Source organism: Eurosta solidaginis, chromosome 5 (genome assembly GCF_040869045.1).
Source record: "Eurosta solidaginis isolate ZX-2024a chromosome 5, ASM4086904v1, whole genome shotgun sequence".
Lineage (NCBI taxonomy): Eukaryota > Metazoa > Arthropoda > Insecta > Diptera > Tephritidae > Eurosta > Eurosta solidaginis.
The window spans coordinates 60,177,487-60,201,269 of NC_090323.1; the positions used below are offsets into that span (position 1 = coordinate 60,177,487).

General features: G+C 38.1%; 1 protein-coding gene across 8 annotated transcripts in view; it reads right to left on the reverse strand.

Annotated features, from left to right (window-relative positions):
* The window catches only part of Pi3K68D (phosphatidylinositol-4-phosphate 3-kinase catalytic subunit Pi3K68D), a 212,754-nt gene that overhangs the window by 40,689 nt on the left and 148,282 nt on the right, over window positions 1–23,783 (reverse strand). For all 8 annotated transcript variants that reach the window (XM_067757294.1, XM_067757289.1, XM_067757291.1 and 5 more), the window contains 8 exons: window positions 16,477–16,720; window positions 15,673–16,062; window positions 14,403–15,613; window positions 7,695–7,940; window positions 7,342–7,627; window positions 7,126–7,276; window positions 6,668–7,060; window positions 5,232–5,432 (listed from right to left, as the gene is read on the reverse strand). In XM_067757294.1, the coding sequence (XP_067613395.1) occupies window positions 5,232–5,432; window positions 6,668–7,060; window positions 7,126–7,276; window positions 7,342–7,627; window positions 7,695–7,940; window positions 14,403–15,613; window positions 15,673–16,062; window positions 16,477–16,720 (3,122 nt within the window). The remainder of the gene's footprint in view (window positions 1–5,231; window positions 5,433–6,667; window positions 7,061–7,125; window positions 7,277–7,341; window positions 7,628–7,694; window positions 7,941–14,402; window positions 15,614–15,672; window positions 16,063–16,476; window positions 16,721–23,783) is intronic.

The following is a 23,783-nucleotide window of genomic DNA, read 5'->3' on the forward strand; positions in this document are numbered from 1 at the left end:
CCAGCGGGTTAAGGGGATTAGATGATTCCGCCGTTCAATTTTATACCGACAGTCAAGTCAAACAGAAATCAAGGCAATATCCTCCCATAATGCAAAATCTGGATCTGTATTAAAGTGTAAGCAATCCCTAGAAGAAATCGAGGCAGGAGGAACATACATCTATGTATATTGGGTCCCGGGCAAATAGGAAAAGACGGAAATGAAGACCGGATGAGCAAAGGCGAGATTCTTACCACACACTGCTGTCTTATGTCACATTCATCTGAATTAGGCCGCGTCAGTTATAGTTGATGTAGGATATGAGGTTTACAGGAGGAAAAGACAAAGCACAATTTGTGAGTGGGACGCAACAAATTAAATGGGGTTACACTGCTACAACAACAACAAAGCGACTAAAATACCAGATTCAAGGGGCTGTGTAGCGCAACCCTTCAGGTTGCCAGCGCAATATATAGCTAATGTGGCCATATAAATCGTTCCCGAGATGATCGGGCTAGCACCTTAATGGTGCTGTGTTACCGGAGCGTACCGGATCTGTATCCGGCAAAGGATCATCACACATCGATAAAACTCCCCAAAGCCTTCCGGGAGCAATCTTATCGCTACAACAACAACAATATAGATACATGTACTGCGCTCGCCAGACTAAGTCTCCATCTGTTAGGAGTGACACAGTTATAAGATCTGCTCAGAAGCAGCGACAAACATGACGGTTCACGGGAACCAAAAAAATCCTTTCCGAGGCAGTCGTACCCCAATGCACCGGTTATCAGGATAAAACAACAATACGGACCCCCTATAATGGTAGAAAATTCCGAAGTATATATTTCCATCATCAGCGCAGGTCTTGTTTACTGTGTCAACTGGCGGCCTATGCTAACTTTTACATCTCACCACACCAACCTATACTCCTCTCTTTGCCAGTTCCAAAGAGGTAGTCTCGACCAAATTTCATGAATTTACGAAGATCCCCTTTAATGTCCTCCCCACTCCGTCCGTCGTCTGATAAGTGAAACGATAGTTCTGCACGATCATCCATTCAATTAAATTCAATTTCTCAACCTAAGTAGCAGGACTAGCGAGGGAACGTGATAACGGAAGTTTCCTCCACGCAAAAGGAATTGATTACAATTCAATTCCTCAATTTTTGTTTGTATTTGAAAAAAAAAAAAAAATACTTTGCGCAATTATAATTTCTTTCCCAGTACTTTCGAAACGAACTGCATATGTAATTGAATTGTAATTACAAGGAATGGAAAAAGCACTTTCGAATTTCCCATTCCATTCCTCAAAGGAATTACGAAAGTAATTGAAAAACTACAAGTTAGTCTGTGTATAGGAACTTACTCCGGTTGATGTGGGTGACTTTTCGGTTCACACTTTTCATTATTTCATCAGATTTTTCTTGTGAGTGGTAACTGAAAGCATCTGGAAACACCAGTGAATATAAAATCATTATCCTCTTAAAGTTCCCAGCTTAGTAAGGGTACCTCCTTTCCTTCCTCCGCTATCAAAGTGTGGTGGCTATAAGAAAGCAGCATACTTTTTAATTTTCTTTGATACATTCAGCTGACATAACGTAAACATCATCAATGTTCCGGAAAACTTTTTTCTCGTATTCTTGATCTTTTGATCCACCCATAGTTGCCTGCTCTGAACCATATTGTAATAAATAATATTAGAGTGAAGTGTAACTAAGGTATAGCGGCACCAGGTGCTACTACATTTGCCAATGCCAAGTGCTTTTTTATATTTAAAAGTTTCCGTAAAAATTATGCATCGTTTCGCTTCCTTGTTTAAAAAGTTTAGTGGTCAGATGTTCTTCTGTGCCTCATTGATTTTAAGTCGAAATATTTGCATTTCAACCTCATCACAGTACAATGTTTTTCCTAGTACCAGGTCCAAGGACTATGTTAGACAGTTTGTCATCTCTCTTGCTTTGGCAATGAGGCGTTACGCAAAATTTGTGAGTTTTTAGGTAATCGTATTCCCATTATTCCTATCACACCTACGTTAAAATATATATGTACATCAAATGCACGTGTGTTTATGACTAAACTCCTCCTAAAAACTGGATCCATTTTAAAGAATATTTATTTATATGTTCAAGGAGAATTGTGGATGCTTTACATTCACAGCTTGGTCCGTTTTCTTTCTTATTTTCCCGGGAATTAACCAGGGGCGACATATTTTAAACAAAATTAATTTATGGAGCGATTTCCTTGTAATTTCTTTCCAGCCTTTTTGACGATTTTTCCAGACAACAATGCTTGCCACATTGTTTAAACAAGTAACAATTAGCGAAAATCCTTTTTCTGAAAAATCGGTTGTATGGGGCACCAAAATACACTCACTCTCTTAATTTCAAGATATCTCAAAAATTGAGGCACTAGTTTGCGTTCAAACTGTTGCTATCGTTCCTTATCCTGATCATTTCGGTATGCTTATTTGTTTGTTTTTCTCTTCTCCTTTAAGGACTTACAATTTCCGAGAACCAGATCGAACTCAATATACCATTCATTTTACATGAAAGGTACAAAAAGGAAAAACAAATATTTGAATAGATTTTGCATTATTTAAAAAGGTTTGCTGCTAGAAACTCTCGGCACTGCAACCGGTACGAGTAGGAAGAGGGGCCGAATGGCAGACTGAAGAGGCCACATTCGGCAGAAGGCGAAAAGTTTGCTTTCAAGAGTCTGAAAGGCCGCGAGGCAGGGCAGCCGCATAGGCATGATAAGTAGGCCTAAAGCTGTAAGACAGGTGGCCCCAATAGCGAGAGAGCAACTACCTCGAAAGCTGCAAGGCAGAGTTAGGACATCGAAAGTGGCGAAGTGCCAACTAGGGAAGTAGGAGATAAGCCAAAGGGAGATAAAGCTAAGACTTCGACTTTTCCCGAGAAGATGAATGATGTGGCAAGGTAGTCACTGACTTTGGCGCTGGTTGATCGTAGGAATCCTGCCGGACAGATGACTACTGAAAGGTGGGTATCTGTAGAAAGGGAGCTTATTAACTTAATGCTTAAGATGATACGGGAACAACCACGTATGTCCCTGGTGTGAAGATGATAGCGTCCGCGAGCATGCTGTGGCTGGAGGAAGTGGTTCCAAACCTCCAAAGCCAAGGCACGAACGCGAAGTTCGAGGTGGTGGATAAAGCGCAAATCCCCGCGGTACCAAACGTTAAAGTATGGATACATACGTGGTGAAGTCGAAGGATACACTGCGACTTCTGCAGAATCAGAATCCGAATATACCGACACAGGATTGGACATTGGGATGTATACATTGAGTTCCATTGTGCTGCAATATCACCAGGCTCAGCGCTATGATTCTAGCTCAAATCAAATTCTGCTTAAAAATTAAATAAAAGATTCTGTAAAGTCCTTATCTATCCCGAAAGAACACAATGATAATTTATCCATCGCCTTTGGCGATACGACTCTGGTGACTCGAAGACATGCGCTAGCGGTTTTTGCCGGCAATTTTGAATGCCCGGAATTTTTAATTCCCCAGATGAGGAGAACATAGACACAAACACGACGTGTGGCCCGTTACCATTACCCCACAGAGGTTGAAGAAGCCATAAAAAAAGCCAAACCTTCTAAATCAATAGGTCCAAATGGAGTAGTCATGCCAATGCTAAAACAGCTTGGCGCTGAGGGAGAAAGCTACCTGACGCACGTTTCAAGCCTTGGAAACCGGCTAACGAAGGTGAGATATAACGACCGAAGATATTGGAAACCCTCCTGCTCCGTCAGTTTAGTGCGAATCTTCGCCTAGCCACTCATCAGCATGGCTTCCGCAAAATACATAGCACTACCAGCACTATCAAAAGCTTTTGACACAGTCAACCACCGTACTATACTCCAAGATATAGAAGATCACCCTGTCCCCTTTGTATAAAAAGATAAACTGCAAATTATCTGAACCTAGCCGACCAAATAATCCACGGTCACTGTTTTGCGACGTGGAATATTGGACGTTCACGTCGATGGTGTTGCGCTACCGATTGTCAGCCGTTAAAATATTTTAGGACTAACATTCGGTCACAATCTCACCTTCAAGACGTATGCCATCGAAGTTGTATCTAAAGTACAAAGCCGCAACAAAATCTCCAAGTCGGTTGCCAGTAGCACTTGGGGAAAAGATCAAGAAACATTGCTAGCCACGTACAAAGCAATTGGCCGGCCACTCAACAGCAAATCTGAACTACGATGATACAATCCTACCATAACCTTCCTTATATATGACGAGAAGAAATGAATTGCAAGTCATTGAAGGCAGTGCTTGTGTTTTAAAAACATTTTCTTATGGTCAAAAAAGTTACTAGGGCATCATTAAATTACCGCTTGAAACGCAAACATCTTTTTTACACTAAGAATTTTTCAATTACTTTTGCAATTCCTTTGAGGAATAGGAAATTCGAAAGTACTTTTTCCATTCCTTGTAATATAATTGGAAAATTTTCAATTATATTTGCAATTTCTTACGAAAGTACTGGGGTAGAAATTACATTTGAGCAAAGTATTTATTTTTTTTTTTTTTTTTTAATTACAAGCAAACAATTTTTTGTACTTGAGCCTCAAAAAACGAAATTACTTTTGGTATTTTTATTTTATTTTATTTTTTTTTTTTTTAGAAATTGAAATGTAATCAATTCCTTTGCTGTGGAGGAAAGGAATTGATTACTTTCCTCAAGTACATGTAATGCGGAATCGACGGGTATTGATTACCTAAAGTAATCATTACTACCCAGCTCTGCTACTAGCCATAAGGCCTACGTCTACCTCGTCATTTCCGCAAAATATAAAGAGGTTTTAGTGCAATGCCCAAATTGGGGGCAATATTCAAAAGACACATACTACAGAAATTTGCATGCCTTCTGGAGTATCACGCTCGAGCGTGATTCGGGATGTGATTTCGAAGTAAAACGTATACGTGAGACACGGTATCACATTAGAACAAGAACATGATAATTGATGGAACTTCATTTTCTCTATGAGGAGGGCACTCAATATGTTTCCTTAGCATTTCCGCGCTGACCGTGGTGTAGTAGTAGTAAGCTTGCCTTACTAACCATTGGTTTGCAACTCAAATGACGGGAAAACTAACATCAAGATATTCTACCTTGAGAAGCTTCGCATTAGTATGAAACATATAGGTCGACAATTTGTAGAAAAATTGAAAAGCAGCACATCAAAAATTGTTGTTATTATTACTAGCAGCACTTACCTATGCAGTTTGGCCAACGGAAAATGTAAACACAATTTTTGATGAAATTCTGTAAATTCCTTATATGAGCGGAATAAATGCGATGGATCGGGTTGACCATGGCGCGTCACTTGTAGTATATAAGTATAATACTTTTCCATATCATAATGCTTTTGGCAACGCACCACCATAACACTTTTCAAGCGTCCATCCTGTTGCATACTGAAAGTGAATATGAAGACAATTAAATAAAGCGCTACAAGAAGAAAAAGAAAAAGCAATGTGTGGAGACATTATCACCGCTATCACGATGTTTATCGACCTACTAAAGTTACTAATCCCAGGACTAATTCAGAATCGTTTGGTGATTCTTTCCGCAGCCAATTGAGGACTATTTCGTGAACTTTTAGGGACTATTTCTGTAAAATTTTGGGACTACTTTCGAAAATTTTTCTGAATCGCGTTGCAACTACTTTGTTATCATTTCTAAATTGTTCGCAGGATCGATTCGGGACAATTTACAAATCATGTTGGGATAATTTTGGTATTTTGTGGTCTTTTTCGTATAGTTTTCGAGAACCTTTCGGGACTACTTCGGAATCACTTCGAGACAATCCCTTGATCATGTTTTCGTGATCATTTAAAATTTTTTTTTTAGACTATTTCGTTATTACTTTCCAACTATCACGTGGTCATCTCGGGATTATGTCTCAAATCAATCAGAGATAAGTTCGGAATTGTTTCCGCGGTCAGTTCGGAATTATTCCTTGATCAATAAGGGACTGTTCCAGGATCATTTCTGGAATAATCCGAGTAGATTTTTGAGATCATTCCGGAATTGTTTTCAGTACTAGTTCGGAGTTGCTTGCGAACTATTACGTGATAAGAAATGTTCTTAATTTGTTTCCGCGATGAATGAGGAAATATTTCGTGGTCATATTGGGACTATGTTAGGAACACTTCGGGACCATAACGAAGTAGTTTCGTGATAGCATTCAAGAATTTTTCGGAATCACTATGGAACTATTTCATGCCCATTTTGAGATTGTTTGCGGAGCCAGTTCGGAACTATTATTTCGGAATTGTGTTACAGATCATTTCGATAAAATTTCTGGATCACTCCGGGATCATTTTGATATTATATTTATTTCTATATATATCCGCGCTTGTTGCGAAAACGACCTAACAGTAATGTTAAAATTTTTTATACGGTTAAATAGTTTTTGAGTTCAAAGGAAAAAATGTTATACGAAAATAATTCCAGAATAATCCCTAATGATTCAAAAATAGTATTTCTGACTTAAAATTTTGATGACTCTTTAATCCGTTCCCTGGTTATAAAGAATGTTAGACAAAAATATTGGTTATAAGCACTCTTGAAAGAGGACGAGTGGCACAATTAGGTCGGCAATCGATAATCGTGACATTTATGTATATACAAAAACAATTACACTTACGTATATTTTCGCGGTACAAACGACAACAGCTCTCCACTTCCCTCGTCGTTGGAAAATCGCATTTGTGCTAAATTGTGTAAGAAAAAATTAAATTGCGTAAACCAACTTTTCAGTGAGAATTGTATCATCTTGGCAAATGATGCAGCCGCTTCAGGATTTGATTGCTCTGGCAATAAAGCGCCACGCACATAGGTCACTGCATCAGCTGTTACACCAGGTATGCCGGCAGTGGCCATAAGAGCAAGCATATGCAAAATGAGATCACCATGTTTACGTATAATATTGAAGGCACGACAACACAAATCGACAAAATAATGAAAATCTGTTGACGGTTTATCGCCACCGTTGATTACGTAAGCCATATCGGATGTAAGAACAAATGGCGTGCGATCACTGTGTGGAAAAGATCATGATTTAAAAAGTCTAGACAAATTTAAATTTTATATAAGAATAATTACCGTTTAAAATTGCCAAACATTTGTGCATCCCCAAGAAATTTACCAAAATCAATATGAAATAAATGACCAGATGTCTTCAACATAATATTGTCATTGTGACGATCACAGATACCGAGTATATAGGTAGCAACGCTATAGCCGGCGCAGGAAACTGGAGCGAGTGAGAAGTGGAAGACAACATAAAACGCTTTCCCATTTTTAATGTATTTTGCTCACCTGTAAAATTTTTGACCGCACGCTGATACTCCAACTGACTAGGATTTTGTTTGGCTATCCACTCAGCAATTGGACGATCTTTAAAGGAACCCGTCAAACCATATTCGACTTGTATTTTACGTAACGTTTCGGCATCGGACACTAATTCAATCATGCCTTTCTTATAGCCCGTAGGCACACAATTAAAGGTAACCATTTTCAAATCAAGACCCTCAGCCAACCACATCTTATTCATAACACGTATCAGCTGTATAGTAAGCATATCCTGTTGCAAATCATCGCCGGACTACAATTCGTTGTTAGAAATTAAATATTTTAAAACATTAAACTTTTACCTTTTGATGTCAACGTACCTTAAAAATTGCGGGCAGCATTTCACCGTCTGAACCAATGTAGGAAATTTTCAGTGGGAGCGTATTTGAGTTGAAATAACTGCAGCTACGCACATTTACACCGGTCACCTCCAGTTCAGGACCCAAGGGTAGCGAAGTGGGTTTATCGCCCAATTGTTGATGTACAGTTTCCATGCCGAAGCAGAGTGTTTTCTGACGCAGTGACTCCTTAGCTTCCTTCACCGATTCCGCAAGACGCGCCAAACTCTGTGAAAAAATCCATTTTGCTACAATTACTTATTCCTAAAAAATTATACGCAGTTTAACAGTCGTTTTGAGGTGGAACGGTTTAAGCTGAAGATAAAAGCAGCATACGCATAAAATTTAACCACCGAGTCACACCCGGTGAATCCTGTTCTCAGGGGCAAATAACAAACTACTGCAGTTGTTTTTAATCGATTATTCGGCTAATCGATTGTTCGATTAGTTGAGTAGAAACTTTTGCTTTAATTGAAAATCGACTAGTTGATATTCGATTTCAACAAAGCATGCAATCGACTAACTGCAAAATAATATGGGAACTGCAAATGGCCTAAAATTACTCCGCAACGTCTTTACGAATCGTAGAACTCATAAAAAAAATTAAAAATGAACTAGCTGTTTGCACTCGATTATTTTATTAAATAGCTTTTGCTTATCGATTATTCTAACAGCCGCTTATCAGGAGCAGGTGAGAAACGCGGACTGATATGACTGTTTCCCCGAAGCTTTTAGAGAGTTGAGGGTCCTTTGCCGGATACGGATCCGGTAGGTTCCGGTAACAAGCGCCATTACGGTATTAACCCGATTTTTTTCGGGAACGACTTAATATGATCACATTGAACCTCCTAGGCCTAGCTTAGAAACTATAGACAGGGGAGATAGCTGTTTATTTTAGAAACTAATTCCCTTATTGAAGGACCTATTTCCGCATAGGAAATGATTGTAACTCTATCTGGTGGGGAATGGAGCTTTGATATGTAGAAATTAAACAGAAACGGGAATATCACACCACCCTGTGGTACCTCCTGTTTAATTCTACTAGGCTTTGAGATTTCATAACCAAGTTGAACTGACGCACTATGGCTCCTTTTGATTTTTTTCTGTGCAAAAATCATAACTTTTGAACTAATCAAGATATTTTAAAGATTTATACTGCACCGGTAAGCAAATTATTTAAGGTTTGGACAGTTTACAGGGTGTGAGATTAACAGGGTGCTTCACAACAATTCGTCAAAGCTGAAAATTTTTAGAAAAATAAAAATAAAAAAATATGTAAAACCTGAAGGACAAATTTTGAAATTTTTTTTTTGGGGATGTATTTGAACATGAAATCAGATAACTTATGATTTGTATGAAGGAGGGTGGCTCTACCAACTTATGATTAAAAGTTTTGTCTTAGTAGCAAGGTTATCAATCTCCACCAAACTTGATGGACGCATTACTTCTTTTAAGATGTTATACTCTTATAAAAGTGAAATGTGTACGCCAGGGGATAAGTATATAAACATTGCTTGAAAATTTATTGTATAAATTTACTTACATATTTTTGAAAAATTCAAAAACCAAACATTTTATTAATACTTAACTAAGAAAAATTATTTAAAGTTGTTCAATATTATTGTATTTGAGCCAAAGATGAACAACTAATAAATTTTTGAGCACTGCCCACTTATGATAAACAGTTTTATCTTAATAACTGCTTAACCAATTTTATTGATTTCTGTAAAAATGTATTACTCTTCTGATAGCCAAAGCCTAAGCTTTAAAATAAATATACATAAAGGGTGCTTCAAAACTCATCTTAAAATTTGATAAATTTTAAGATGTAAAAACGAAAACTTTATGATTACAATTACTAAATGAAATAACTGTAGTATTTATAAAAAATAATAAACTTTTATTTATTGATTTCTTTTTTTTTTTTCAATAAAATAACAAAACAAAGTACTAAATATTTTTTTTGTTGTGATAGAAAAAGGTGGATCATTTATTTAATCTTCACGTTCGTTACTTGAAAATATATCTAACAAGGAAACCATTTCTGAGATATAGGTGTCTGTAAGATCTTTTTGTGATCTTACATGCCTCATGGATGATATGACTGGATCAGAAGAGATGGCCAATATGTTAAAAAGTCCTCGTTTTGTCTAACTCGTGAGATTTTGCAAGCGTTAGTACTTCTCTATATCTTTTGTAGTCCTTGTATTTAGATTCTTGAGCTTCTTCAGACAATTCTCCTAATGGTAAACACTGGTATTCTATTAAATCTTTCCCATGGGCAAAAATTTTATGTACCGTTGGTGTGAGCTTTTTCTGAGGATACCTTTGAAGCAGCAGCTCTGCAGTTTTCGATGAATAATCTCCAAATTTAGGTCCGTTAACTCTTTCAAGGCAATTTAAAATATTTAAAATTACTCCCAATAGTTTAACAATATCTCTAACGACTCCAGTAATGCGAGCAGTCATTTCATAGCGTACAAAAAATCTTCTTGAGGAGTTTCCATCATTTGTGTTGCCGTATCCATACTTTGGGCAGTCAACTCTAAGGCCAAGCTCTTTATAGAATGCATCTTGAATTATTTTTTTTCTAATATTTTGCTTTTCCTTAGATGTTGCATTGTCGTCGAAAACTTCTTCTTGTTGTGGTAGTGTATGAGCCAGTTTAAAAACGAATTCCATGCACCTTATCTTCGCATGCAAAGGAGATATTCCATACTCATAATTTAGTTCGTCAATAATTGAATCATCAAGATTTTCAAAGTCTCTTTTACTCTTCTTACAGATTGGACATTTCAATGTAGATGATGTGTTTGTTAGTAAGTTTAAAACTTCTCAATCGACCATTGTTAGAAGAAAATCATGCTTTATGGTAATAACATTCCGGTTGGTTCTAATTTTGCGATTTGATTTTTATATCACTCACTGTAGCCTTTATGAGTTCCGAAGACTCCTTCTCATATTTAAATAATATCGGTCGGCACAATTTAGCTGATCTTTTAAACGAAGGGTTACAATAGAAGCCATAAACATTAACATCTGTAATTGTTCCATCGTCTACATTTATTCTTTGCTTATATGTGCTTTGTCCTGCTGATCCATCACAGCCCCATTTATTTATCAATGTTAGGCTTTTCGGCAGTGATTTCAACTTTTCTTCAGAAAAGCTTTTCTAGCGTCGCATAGACGTATGATCCATTAAATTCTGCAGCTCAACTTCAGCTGATACTTCTGTTATTTTGGCTCTTGGAGGAACTGCTTCTTTCTTGGCTTGAGTGATTTGTTTGTGTCCAGGGAAAAGATCGGCATTATGTTACAATAATGACTCACGCAATATATTATATTTATCCTTCGATAACCCGAGATCTATAAACAGCGCCAAAGACTATTCAGGTGTGTATCTCCTAGGCAGCGCATTTGGGGGTGTGGGAATGCTGTTTTTGATCCTTCTCAGTCGCACTGGACTTGCTAACGCAACTGCACCAATGATATGAGATTTGGTGTTTCCTTCGTCCTTTTTATATTTAATAGCCAATGCTTCTGAAAGATGAGTCGTGGCGATAGTTCCAGTATAATCTGACAGCTTCCTTTTCCTTGTGTAGGTCGAACATTCTTCTATGGGTTTTGCTTGTCTTCCCCTAGTTCGTTTAGTTGATGGGATAGACATTTCTTCGTCCAAAAAACGTTTACCAGCTAGCCAGCTTTCATGCTTACTTATAAACCTTGAAGTAGAACGACCGACTGCTTGCCATTTTCTTTATATTGGAATGTAGAGGAAGCCAATTTTTTCTTTCAAGTCTTCGTCTTCTTTGTTGCATGCTTCATTTGGTAATTCTGTCATAATAGCCTCAACGAACTCCGCTGTTGTCTTTGAAGCTTTGAACACCTCAAATTGTTTGGAGTTTTCTAGACATATTAAAATTTGCCATTGAGTATATCTTACTAAAAAAATATGTGAGCATTATTTATATTTATTTAAATAAACAGAATACTTTATTCTATAGACTCCAAAAAACGACTGATTTTGGGCGTTGTATTAAACATTGCTTTATATACTCAAATTATGGAAATGAGTTCCAGGTATATTATGCAGCTTGTAACCGAAAAATTTGGTTTTATTAACAAATTCCAACAACAAAAGTGACCGTACTAAATTCGCCTCCTTCTTAGCTATACCTGCTCAGGCGCGTATTTATACTCAAGGTTGCTTCACTTTATTTGATGTAAAAAGTGAAATCGCGGCTGGACGCAGGTAGACCTTATGAATTCAGGTAACTGAATATTTAGCAAATACCTACTGTCACGGAGACCTTTTTTGTCCTTTTTTTTATTTTCCATCAAAGTTCGAAAAAGGTCCTAAAAATAGGCTTTTCGAAAAAGAGGTAGATATAACAACTTTTATGAAAAAAAAAACCAAATTTATGCTTTGCATCAACGTAGAATTAAATATCCTTTCGTTATAATACAAGAAAGCAGTAGCAGGCCGTTTTATTTAGAGACAAACAAATTCTTAATACAACAAAAAAGAACAAAAACCACAAATTTTTCTAAGTGTTAAAAATTAATCAATTTTGAGCGGCTCTACCTCCTAAAATATCATTTTCTGTTTAATAAGAGTTACATATTCGTAATCCCCGGAAAATTCGCTATTAAATACATGTATTAGGTTTATCGAACGCTTTCATGAAATTCTTGATTTTTGCCAGGCTTTTCAGGCAGAGGCACCATAGTGCAACGCTTGCCGATAATTTGTGGTCCATATTTTTAGACAAGGGGGCAGGTGTGCGCCTTGGAGTAGCGTGATGTGGTTGACTGGGTTAAAAGCGTTTGACAGGTCGAATACCACGAGCACCGCCCTGCGATGGGGATTTTCCTGATTTAGTCCTTAGTTTATCTGAGTGTTTAGCACGGTGGAAGTGCTATGCATTTTGCTGAAGCCATGTAGATTCGTCGTGAAATGAGGGAGCAGGACGCTTTCCAATATCTTCGCTACTGGCGAAAGGAGTGACATCGGTTGATATAACTCGCCTTCGTTAGCTGGTTTACCAGGCTTTAATATAGGAGTTTAATAAGGAGTTATCCTTGCCATTTTTCATTGTTGGGGAATGACAAAGGACTTCAACGACAGGTTGAAACCGTGTGTTAGGTAGTTTATTCCCTCCGCACCAAGGTTTTTTAGCACTTAAATTGATATTCCGTCTGGGCCTATTGATTTAGAGGGATTGGTTTATTGGATGGCTTCGGGGCCACGAGCGTTGGGTTCTAACCCAGAACAACACGAACGGTGTAGAAATCTTTTACACGTGAAAGACTAGCAATAGTATGACCGTCTGAGGTAGATCCTTTTCCGAAATTTGCAGCAGAACCACAGCCTGGGACCGGGGTTAGGTTCAATACCTTCCCGGAGCAGGAGGGTATAGAGTAGAGCTGCAAAAGTATCGATATAAATATCGATACATCGATACCAGGTTCAAGGTGCGATTATCGATGTTTTTTTCTAAATATCGAGTACTTTACAAATAAAACATGAATAAATAAAATTACATACATATGTCAGATTTCTGTTTATTTTAGATGAATACCTAACAAGTTGGTGGCTCCGAATATTTTCTTACAAAAGTTCAATGTGAAAGTTACGTTATTTTTTCATATTATATACACATATATACATGTATTCGTATATGTAGATATACACGCAACAGAAGACATCATTGAGTTTGAAGACGAAAATTGTGTTGCCAAAAAGCTACGAATTACAAAGTCAAGCATTTGGACCCATTTTGACAAAATCAGTAATACTATTGCAAAAAATGTTATATTTACATAAATGTCTGATATATACCTGATATTGCTTTTAAATTGAGTAAGCGCTTTTCACTACAACAAAAAATTCGATATATATCGCGATATATCGAAAATATCGAGTATGCCGAATATCGATACTTTTGCAGCTCTAGTATGGAGCAGTCCAGCTGCAAGGAGCTGCACCGAGGATGACTATCTGTAGTAGGGACGAACAAATTAAGTGATGTTACACTGAAGTGACAGCCCTTGGTCGGGAAAAAACCCCGATTCGCTTCGGTGCATAGAACCAGCTTCAATGGGAAGAGCGGCAGTCTTGTGTCTCCTCAGTAAGGCGATAATACTGTCAATACGGGAGAAAATGAAATGCTGAACAGTTTCTGCTTAATATTCAGAAACCTTGGCATTCCGTTCTCAAAAACAAAGACCCTGAACTCGCAGTTGAGGAAAGAACCTTTCCAGGGAGACCCGCGTCACTCTAGCTCAATTTCGATATGGGTACTGTAATAGTTTGAACTCTAACTTATCCCGTCATACCCAATGTATGCAATGTGAAACCAACGCCTCTAACACCCTTACCTCTTTGGTCCAACCCTGTTGAAATAGCAAGTTTCCTCGGACTCCCGTTAGAGGATATTGATTACAATTTGTGAGTGATCGGCTCTGGCTCAACTTTCATCTTGAAACTGTAACAAAGTAAACTAACTTTTTATAGAACTCTAATTCAATTATGAATCCTCGAATATTTTAAGGGTATGACTTAAGTAGTTAAGATTGTAGGAGGTGTCACCCTCTTTGGGTGTTATCGTCAGCTGCAAAAAGATTCACTCTGACACTCATCGAATGCGTCGAAAAGTCTGAGACACTTGTAAATAGTTAGATACTCACCTTGCACATCATATTCTGACTGAGGAAACGAGCCAACAAACGTTCACCACACACTGCCAGCAGTGCGCGCAACATCATTTTATTGCGTCTATAGTAACGCGCTTGTGTTATAAGGGACTCATCGAACTCATTCGCCACCGATGAAGCATCAATGGAATTCTGTGGATCATCACCTGGCAAACTATGCACCAACAACCAATACATGTGATGCGCAATACGCGGCGATTCCAAACACTTGCATAGTAAAAAACGTGCCATAGCCGAAGCTTCATAAGTATCGTGCTTAAGAGCTTGCAACAATTGCGGCAGATAATCAACCAATTGGTCATTAGGTAACTGTGAAATCCATTCAACCGCTTTTTCACGCACTTTAGCATCAGGATAACGCGGTAGCAACAACTCCAATGCTTGCAGCGGAGAAAGTGCCGCCCATGAATACAGTAGCGAGTGTAAGTCCATTAGACTAGCATAATCCCAGCTGTGTGCAGCATGTAACACTTTTGGCAATGCATAAGGAAAACTTTGCAGATATAAACGTTTTTCCCAAAAAACCTCGCGTTTATCTTTTGCGCCCGAATAACCCTGCTCAGCGGTGTCAAGCAATTCTTGTTGCAAATTCGTATCCAAAGAATTGAAATCGTATCGTGGCGCTGGCGCTGGTTGTTCCAAAGGTTCGGGAAATAGTATGCGTCCACCGTATGGCGGTACTTCTATACTCAACACAGGACAAATATCCGGTTGTGGATGACAGCCACGCGCAGGCGCAGGTCCTAAGAATTTATCAGTCGTAGGTGGCCACATTGAAAGCAAATATGCCCCACAAATCATTTCTCGTTTCTGATCAAACAATTGTATAGCACACCAACCCAATTCCGTGGCCACTTGCCGTCGCTCGCCATTCGCATCTGCGTTTTGTTCGCTCTCAGCAGTTTGTGTACCATACAGCACGAATATTAGACGTGATTCCCGTGGAAGCGTACAAATAGCATTCTTATCAAATGTTAGCCATGAAGAAAAATTAAGGCGTGGAAAAAGTCCACCGCTCATATCATTTGAACATTTTGTAACTATGGGATCGGATACAAAACGTGTGCCATAATTGATTTGTACACCAAGCGAATAATCGTCATAGCGCCAAGTGGGTGGCGGACGATGCAAACAGTTGATGCTAACCACAATTGGTTTGAGTACACATGAAACAGATATAGGTGCTGTAAAAAGGAGACATATAATTTATACATTTTAATAACTTTAAATTAATAACACTTACATGTTGAATAATCTAATGACTTTACTGAGAAACCAACACGAAAAACATTTGAATATAATTCGATCAACTCTTGCACTGCATCGCGCACTTGATTGCACTTTATTTTGATTTGATCGAGCATTGGCCGCGGCACTAAACGTACTTCCGCATAATCTCCACGTTCAGTAACTATTTCCGGATTGGTTTCAGTGGCGTGTGAAGAGTATTTTACTTGTCCTTCTTCGCATATGCGTTTGAGATCGGCAATGCAAGCCGAGATTTCCAGTGTGTCTATTGAGCCAAGAAGTGCACAGATGGCCTTGACTGCTTGCACAACACCAGAGCAGGAGAGTATAGAGCGTGAATTTGGATCGGCGCATTCCAATTTATCAATTTCTGTTTCGAGTGTTTCTGTGGGGGAATAAATTATATGAATATTTTGGCTTTTGATACTTTGTCGTATAGAGTTCAAAACCTATTAATAATCGCAACCAACAATATAATCGAAAAACAGTGTAATGTTCTCTGTAGGGCCGAAGTGGTAGGGAATACTTAGTTTAAATTAAGCTTTGCTAGCACTTGCTATTACTGAAAAACTCTTTAAGACATTTACAGACTATAACTTGTCGTACCAAACTAATCAAATATATGTCTCGGCCACTTGAGTTGCTAAAATACTGTTCAAACTGTCGACAGTCTGTAAGCAACCATGGATGCGGTAGCCAAGGACCGTAAAACACACCGATGTGGCCATTGATAAATTTCGAACTCAGCTCCTAGATCATATAAGACGTGCAACTATTCTTTTTTTTTTGTCATACATACCGATTAAAATCATCATATTATCATAACTGATCGTTGTGGCCATTTCATTAGGCAATATATCTTCGGCACGTAGGTCAGCATCACGTAAATCATCATTTTGTGTACGCGCAATTACTTGCATTACCTCCTCTGATTTAACACACAATCCCAATTGCACATCCTGTTCCAATTTAAGACTATTGTGAACACATTCCAGCTGACTGAGTTTCGATGTAGGCGATAACCATTCAGACACACCAATGGGCTGAAAAGAAAACAGTAGGTATTTAAAAGTTCTTAATAGTATATTATATTGGTACATATGGGAGTTGGTGAGAAATATTTTTAGTAGGTGCAGGCAATTGAAATTTAGTGAAAACGTGTTGAAAATGGCAGCGTCCACAAAACGAGCAATTAAAGTGATACATACTAGAGATATACGCCGCCGATAAACGACGCCTCCGCCGCCGATTTTAGTCGTTTTTCGCCCGCCGCCGCCGAATGTCAAAAATATCGGCGCGGCGGCGGCGGCGTCCGGCGCGTTACTATATTTTCTACTCGTTTATGATTGTTTAGGCCATTTATTGTTCATGTCGAAAATTGGTCGGAAATGGTCGAAAGTGGTATCAACGGATGCGTATCACTGCCAGTTATAAGAAACTAATTGCGAAATTAACTATAACTGTCCATAAGTTATTAAAAAACAAGTAAGGAAGGTTAAGTTCGGGTGTAACCGAACATTACATACTCAGTTGACAGATATGGTGACAACATAAGGGAAAATAACCATGTAGGAAAATGAACCGAGGGAAACCCTAGAATGTATTTGTATGACATGTGTATCAAATGAAAGGCATTAAAGAGTATTTTATGAGGGAGTGGGCCATAGTTTTATAGGTGAGTATTTTAAAATGGAGTAATCCTTAGTTCCATAGGTGGACGAAGGTTGACCAGGGGTGACCCTAGAATTTGTTTGTACAATATGGATATCAAAAGAAAGGTGCTAATGAGTATTTTAAAAGGGAGTGATCCTTAGTTCCATAGGTGGACGCCGTTTCGAGATATCGCCATAAAGGTGGACCAGGGGTGACCCTAGAATTTGTTTGTACGATATGGGTATCAAATTAAAGGTATTAATGAGGGTTTTAAAAGGGAGTGGTGGTAGTTGTATATATATATAGTTGTTGCCTTTTCGAGATATCGACATAAAGGTGGACCAGGGGTGACTCTAGAATACGTTTGTACAATATGGGTATCAAACGAAAGGTGTTAATGAATATTTTAAAAGGGAGTGGGCCTTCGTTCTATAGGTGGTCACCTTTTCGAAATATCGCCATAAAGGTGGACCAGGGGTGACTCTAGAATGTGTTTGTACGATATGGGTATCAAATGAAAGGTATTAATGAGAGATTTAAAAGGGAGTGGTGGTAGTTGTATAGGTGGTCGCCTTTTCGAGATATCGCTATAAAGGTGGACCAGGGGTGACTCTAGAATACGTTTGTACAATATGGGTATCAAACGAAAGGTGTTAATGAATATTTTAAAAGGGAGTGGGCCTTAGTTCTATAGGTGGACGCCGTTTCGAAATATCGCCATAAAGGTGGACCAGGGGTGACTCTAGAATGTGTTTGTACGATATGGGTATCAAATTAAAGGTATTAATGAGGGTTTTAAAAGGGAGTGGTGGTAGTTGTATGGGTGGTCGCCTTTTCGAGATATCGCCATAAAGGTGGACCAGGGGTGACTCTAGACTTTGTTTGTACGATATGGGTATCAAATGAAAGGTGTTAATGAGTATTTTAAAAGGGCGTGGGGCTTATTTCTATAGGTGGACGCCTTTTCGAGATATCGCCATTAAGGTGGACCAGGGGTGACTCTAGAATGTGTTTGTACGATATGGGTATCAAATGAAAGGTGTTAATGAGTATTTTAAAAGGGAGCGGGCCTTAGTTCTATTGGTGGACGCCGTTTCGAAATATCGCCATAAAGGTGGACCAGGGGTGACTCTAGAATGTGTTTGTACGATATGGGTATCAAATTAAAGGTATTAATGAGAGATTTAAAAGGGAGTGGTGGTAGTTGTATAGGTGGTCGCCTTTTCGAGATATCGCTATAAAGGTGGACCAGGGGTGACTCTAGAATACGTTTGTACAATATGGGTATCAAACGAAAGGTGTTAATGAATATTTTAAAAGGGAGTGGGCCTTAGTTCTATAGGTGGACGCCGTTTCGAAATATCGCCATAAAGGTGGACCAGGGGTGACTCTAGAATGTGTTTGTACGATATGGGTATCAAATTAAAGGTATTAATGAGGGTTTTAAAAGGGAGTGGTGGTAGTTGTATGGGTGGTCGCCTTTTCGAGATATCGCCATAAAGGTGGACCAGGGGTGACTCTAGACTTTGTTTGTACGATATGGGTATCAAATGAAAGGTGTTAATGAGTATTTTAAAAGGGTGTGGGGCTTATTTCTATAGGTGGACGCCTTTTCGAGATATCGCCATTAAGGTGGACCAGGGGTGACTCTAGAATGTGTTTGTACGATATGGGTATCAAATGAAAGGTGTTAATGAGTATTTTAAAAGGGCGTGGGGCTTATTTCTATAGGTGGACGCCTTTTCGAGATATCGCCATTAAGGTGGACCAGGGGTGACTCTAGAATGTGTTTGTACGATATGGGTATCAAATGAAAGGTGTTAATGAGTATTTTAAAAGGGAGCGGGCCTTAGTTCTATTGGTGGACGCCGTTTCGAAATATCGCCATAAAGGTGGACCAGGGGTGACTCTAGAATGTGTTTGTACGATATGGGTATCAAATTAAAGGTATTAATGAGAGATTTAAAAGGGAGTGGTGGTAGTTGTATAGGTGGTCGCCTTTTCGAGATATCGCCATTAAGGTGGACCAGGGGTAACTCTAGAATGTGTTTGTACGATATTGGTATCAAATTAAAGGTATTAATGAGAGTTTTAAAAGGGAGTGGTGGTAGTTGTATATGTGAAGTCGTTTTCCAGATATCGACCAAAATGTGGACCAGGGTGACCCAGAACATCATCTGTTGGATACCACTAATTTACTTATATATGTAATACCTGCCAAGATTTCAATGGTGTTTTATTTCGCCCTGCAGAACTTTTTCATTTTCTTCTATTTAATATGGTAGGTGTCACAACCATTTTACAAAGTTTTTTCTAAAGTTATATTTCGCGTCAATAAACCAATCCAATTACCATGTTTCATCCCTTTTTTCGTATTTGGTATAGAATTATGGCATTTTTTTAATTTTTCGTAATTTTCGATATCGTAAAAGCGGGCGTGGTCATAGTCGGATTTCGTTCATTTTTTATACCAAGATAAAGTGAGTTCAGATAAATACGTGAACTAAGTTCAGTAAAGATATGTCGATTTTTGCCCAAGTTATCGTGTTAAAAGCCATGCGGAAGGGCAGACGGACGACTGTGTATAAAAACTGGGTGTGGCTTCAACCGATTTCGCCCATTCTCACAGAAAACAGTTAACGTCATAAAATCTATGCCCCTTCCAAATTTCAAAAGGATTGGTAATTTTTTGTTCGACTTATGGCATTAAAAGTATCCTAGACAAATTAAATGAAAATGGGCGGAGCCATGCCCATTTTGAAATTTTCTTTATTTTTTGTATTTTGTTGCACCATATCATTACTAGAGTTGAATGTTGACATAATTCACTTATATACTGTAAAGATATTAAATTTTTTGTTAAAATTTTACTTAAAAAAAATTTTTTTTTTAAAAGTGGACGTGGTCCTTCTCCGATTTTGCTAATTTTTATTAAGCGTACATATAGTAATAGGAGTAACGTTCCTGCCAAATTTCATCAGGATATCTTCAACGACTGCCAAATTACAGCTTGCAAAAATTTTAAATTACCTTCTTTTCAAAATGGCGGTGCCACGCCCATTGTCCAAAATGTTACTAGTTTTCTATTCTTCGTCATAAGTTCAACTCACCTACCAAGTTTCATCGCTTTATCTGTCTTTGGTAATGAATTATTGCACTTTTTCGGTTTTTCGAAATTTTCGATATCGAAAAAGTGGGCGTGGTTATAGTCCGATATCGTTCATTTTAAATAGCGATCTGAGATGAGTGCTCAGGAACCTACATACCAAATTTCATCAAGATACCTCAAAATTTACTCAAGTTATCGTGTTAACGGACGGACGGACGGACGGACATGGCTCAATCAAATTTTTTTTTGATCCTGATGATTTTGATATATGGAAGTCTATATCTATCTCGATTCCTTTATACCTGTACAACCAGCCGTTATCCAATCAAACTTAATATACTCTGTGGGCTCTGCTCAACTGGGTATAAAAACAGGCTCTTTCGATGTCAGCTTAACGCGCATCACCCAATAACCACTAAGTTATTAAAACAAACTACTAAAAGAAAAGTTTTATAATAAATTTATATGTTCAATTTGCTTATTTTTTTCAAAAAATTAATAATGAACAATGAATTCAAATAAAATGACCCACGGCGAAAATGTTTTCAAATTGCCCTCAAGTTGTTAAAAAAAAGCAAATTTACCAAAAAAGGTGCCGAATTAAAAAAAAATGTACATTGCGATTGACTGAAGGAATAAGCGAAATCAGTGATGCAAAATCCTTTAATAGGCTCTAGAGGCATATTTATTTATTTATTTATTTATTATTTAAAGTCGACGTAAAACTATGGTCGACTGCATAATATAAAAGATATATAAATATACAACTCAAAAGATAAAATTTAAGATATATCGAGATTTCAACAATGTTATATTACAAACAAAGAAATATTAATGAACGTTACTATTTAATTTCAGAATATAATAATAATAAGAAATATGAGCAGAAATAAGATCTTATGCCGAAATCTTATACTGGCGGAATGCATCAGATTCCGCTCAGCATGATATCGGAATACAGTGGATTCCAATCTCCCTGTTGGAATGCAACAAGATTCCAATCAGCATGTCAGGGGAATCCGGCAGTGCTAAGAGTAGTGTAATGAGGATACGCCATCACAAGGCATAAAAAAGTAACATGGCCTGTGTTGTTGGAATGCACCGGATTCCAATCAGCTCGATGCCTGACCCATAAGATTATACTGCCGGAATGCATACGATTCCGGTCAGTGACTCATGAAAAAGCATGTTTTTTACGTTGTTGGAATGCACCAGATTCCAATCAACACAGTACTGTCTTGTTCCTTCTTAATGATACATGTTGATAAATGTTCCTCCATCCTTAAGCGAGATAGTTCCTGTTTTTTATCGAAGGAATAAAATGCCGGCAAATTAAATTAGCTTGTATCTCTTAAATTAGATAGGCAAGTATTGCATTACGTATAGTGGCAAAAGTACATTCAAGACTGATGCAGCTATACAAGTCATTGTAGTGCGCGCACCAGATAAGAAGAGGATTATTTTTAGCAAAGTTTCGTCGACAAAGGGGTAAATAGAAAGGAACGTAGTGTCTGAGGAGGTCCGCGGAATCAATTTCTCCAATAATGAGCTTATGGATGAACAATACCCCCAGTAATATTCTCCGATTTTCCAGAGTGGGTAAGTTAATAAGAAGAAGTCTACTTCTGTATGGAGGAAGGTGGAGACTTGAGTCCCAATTAAGGCCGCGCAATGCAAATATCAAAAATTGCTTTTGAACTGACTCAAGACGCTTTATATGCTTTTGAGAGACAGGGGACCAAACGCATGAGCAATACTCGAGTATTGGTCGAACCAGCGATGTGTAAAGAACCTTAGTGAGGTACGGATCATCGAACTCTTTAGCCCATCTTTTAACAAATCCAAGTAAACCCAACGCTTTGTTGGCTATAGATGAAATATGCATGTTAAAATTCAATTTCGGATCAAAAAGGACACCTAGATCATTTGCAATAGATATACGCTCCAAAGGCGTACCATCTATTACATAAGATTTCAATGCTGGCTTCACTCGGTGAAATGTCATATGCTTACATTTAGAGCAATTTAAAGCTAATAAATTTGTTGTGCACCAACATTGGAACGAATCCAAGTCGGCCTGAAGAAGATCCAAGGAACTCAAATCGGTAGGACAGTAAGTGTAGCAAAGTTTTACATCATCCGCATACATTATAGTATGGGAATATAATATTGTCTGTGGCAAGTCATTAATGAAAAGGGCAAAGAGCAAAGGGCCTAGATTACTTCCCTGGGGTACGCCGGAGGAAACTCCGAACGATTCCGACAGATTGCACTTGAACAGGACTTTTTGGGTCCGGTTTGAAAGATAGCTTTTCAGCCACATTAATAGGTGAAACGGAAAGCCCAGTAAATCAAGCTTATGAATAAGCAACTCATGGTTGACGGTATCAAATGCTTTGCTGAAGTCCGTGTAGATGACATCCGTTTGCTTGTTCGCTAAAAATCCTTCCATAACTATAGAGGTGAATACAAGCAAATTTGTAGTGGTTGACCTTTGACGAATAAAACCGTGTTGGCATGCAGATAAAAGACTAGAACACTGATATTGCAGTTGACTGGTGACAATCTGTTCAAAGACTTTAGGAATGACTGAAAGTTTAGCAATACCCCTGTAGTTTTCAACTTTTGACCTACTACCTTTTTTATGCAGGGGTATAATAAAAGACTGTTTCCAAAGTGCCGGGAATGACGCAGATCCCAGAGATAGCTCAAATAATTTTAAAATAGGCTCATACATGTTTTCGGCGCAGTACCTAAGCACGCAACTAGGAACACAAAGATTGAAGACTCTGAAGAACAATATTACCATCAATAGCAGGATTCCTAATGTAATTTGAGCTATCTAAGTGATAGGGATATTGACCGGAATGAAAACCACTGGATGAATACGTGGACTTAAAGAACTCAGAAAATAGTTCAGCAACGTCGTCATCAGTGCAAGCTTTTTTACCTCCAAAGGTTAATGAGGAGGATACCCAGAAGTTTTCCCCTTTGAATTTACGAAACTGTAAAACTTTTTTGGATTTCTAAAAAATTGGGCTTTACAACAACTCAAGTAATTTTTATAATAAATCTGATTAAGACGGTGAAATTTAGAACGAGCTATTAGATATTTAGAGAGGTCTGCAGATGCTCCAGATTTCTTGAACCTCTTATAAAGCCTAGATTTAATGTTAGTAAGTCTGATAAGTTGCCTTGAAAACCAAGGGGGCTTATTCGAACATAGGGTATAGCGAGTAGGAATGCAGGTATCAAAGAACCCATCAAGCGTACTGTAAAATATAGAGATAGCCGAATCGACATCAGTGCAAGCATAGAGATCCGACCAATCATGGGAAGCCAAC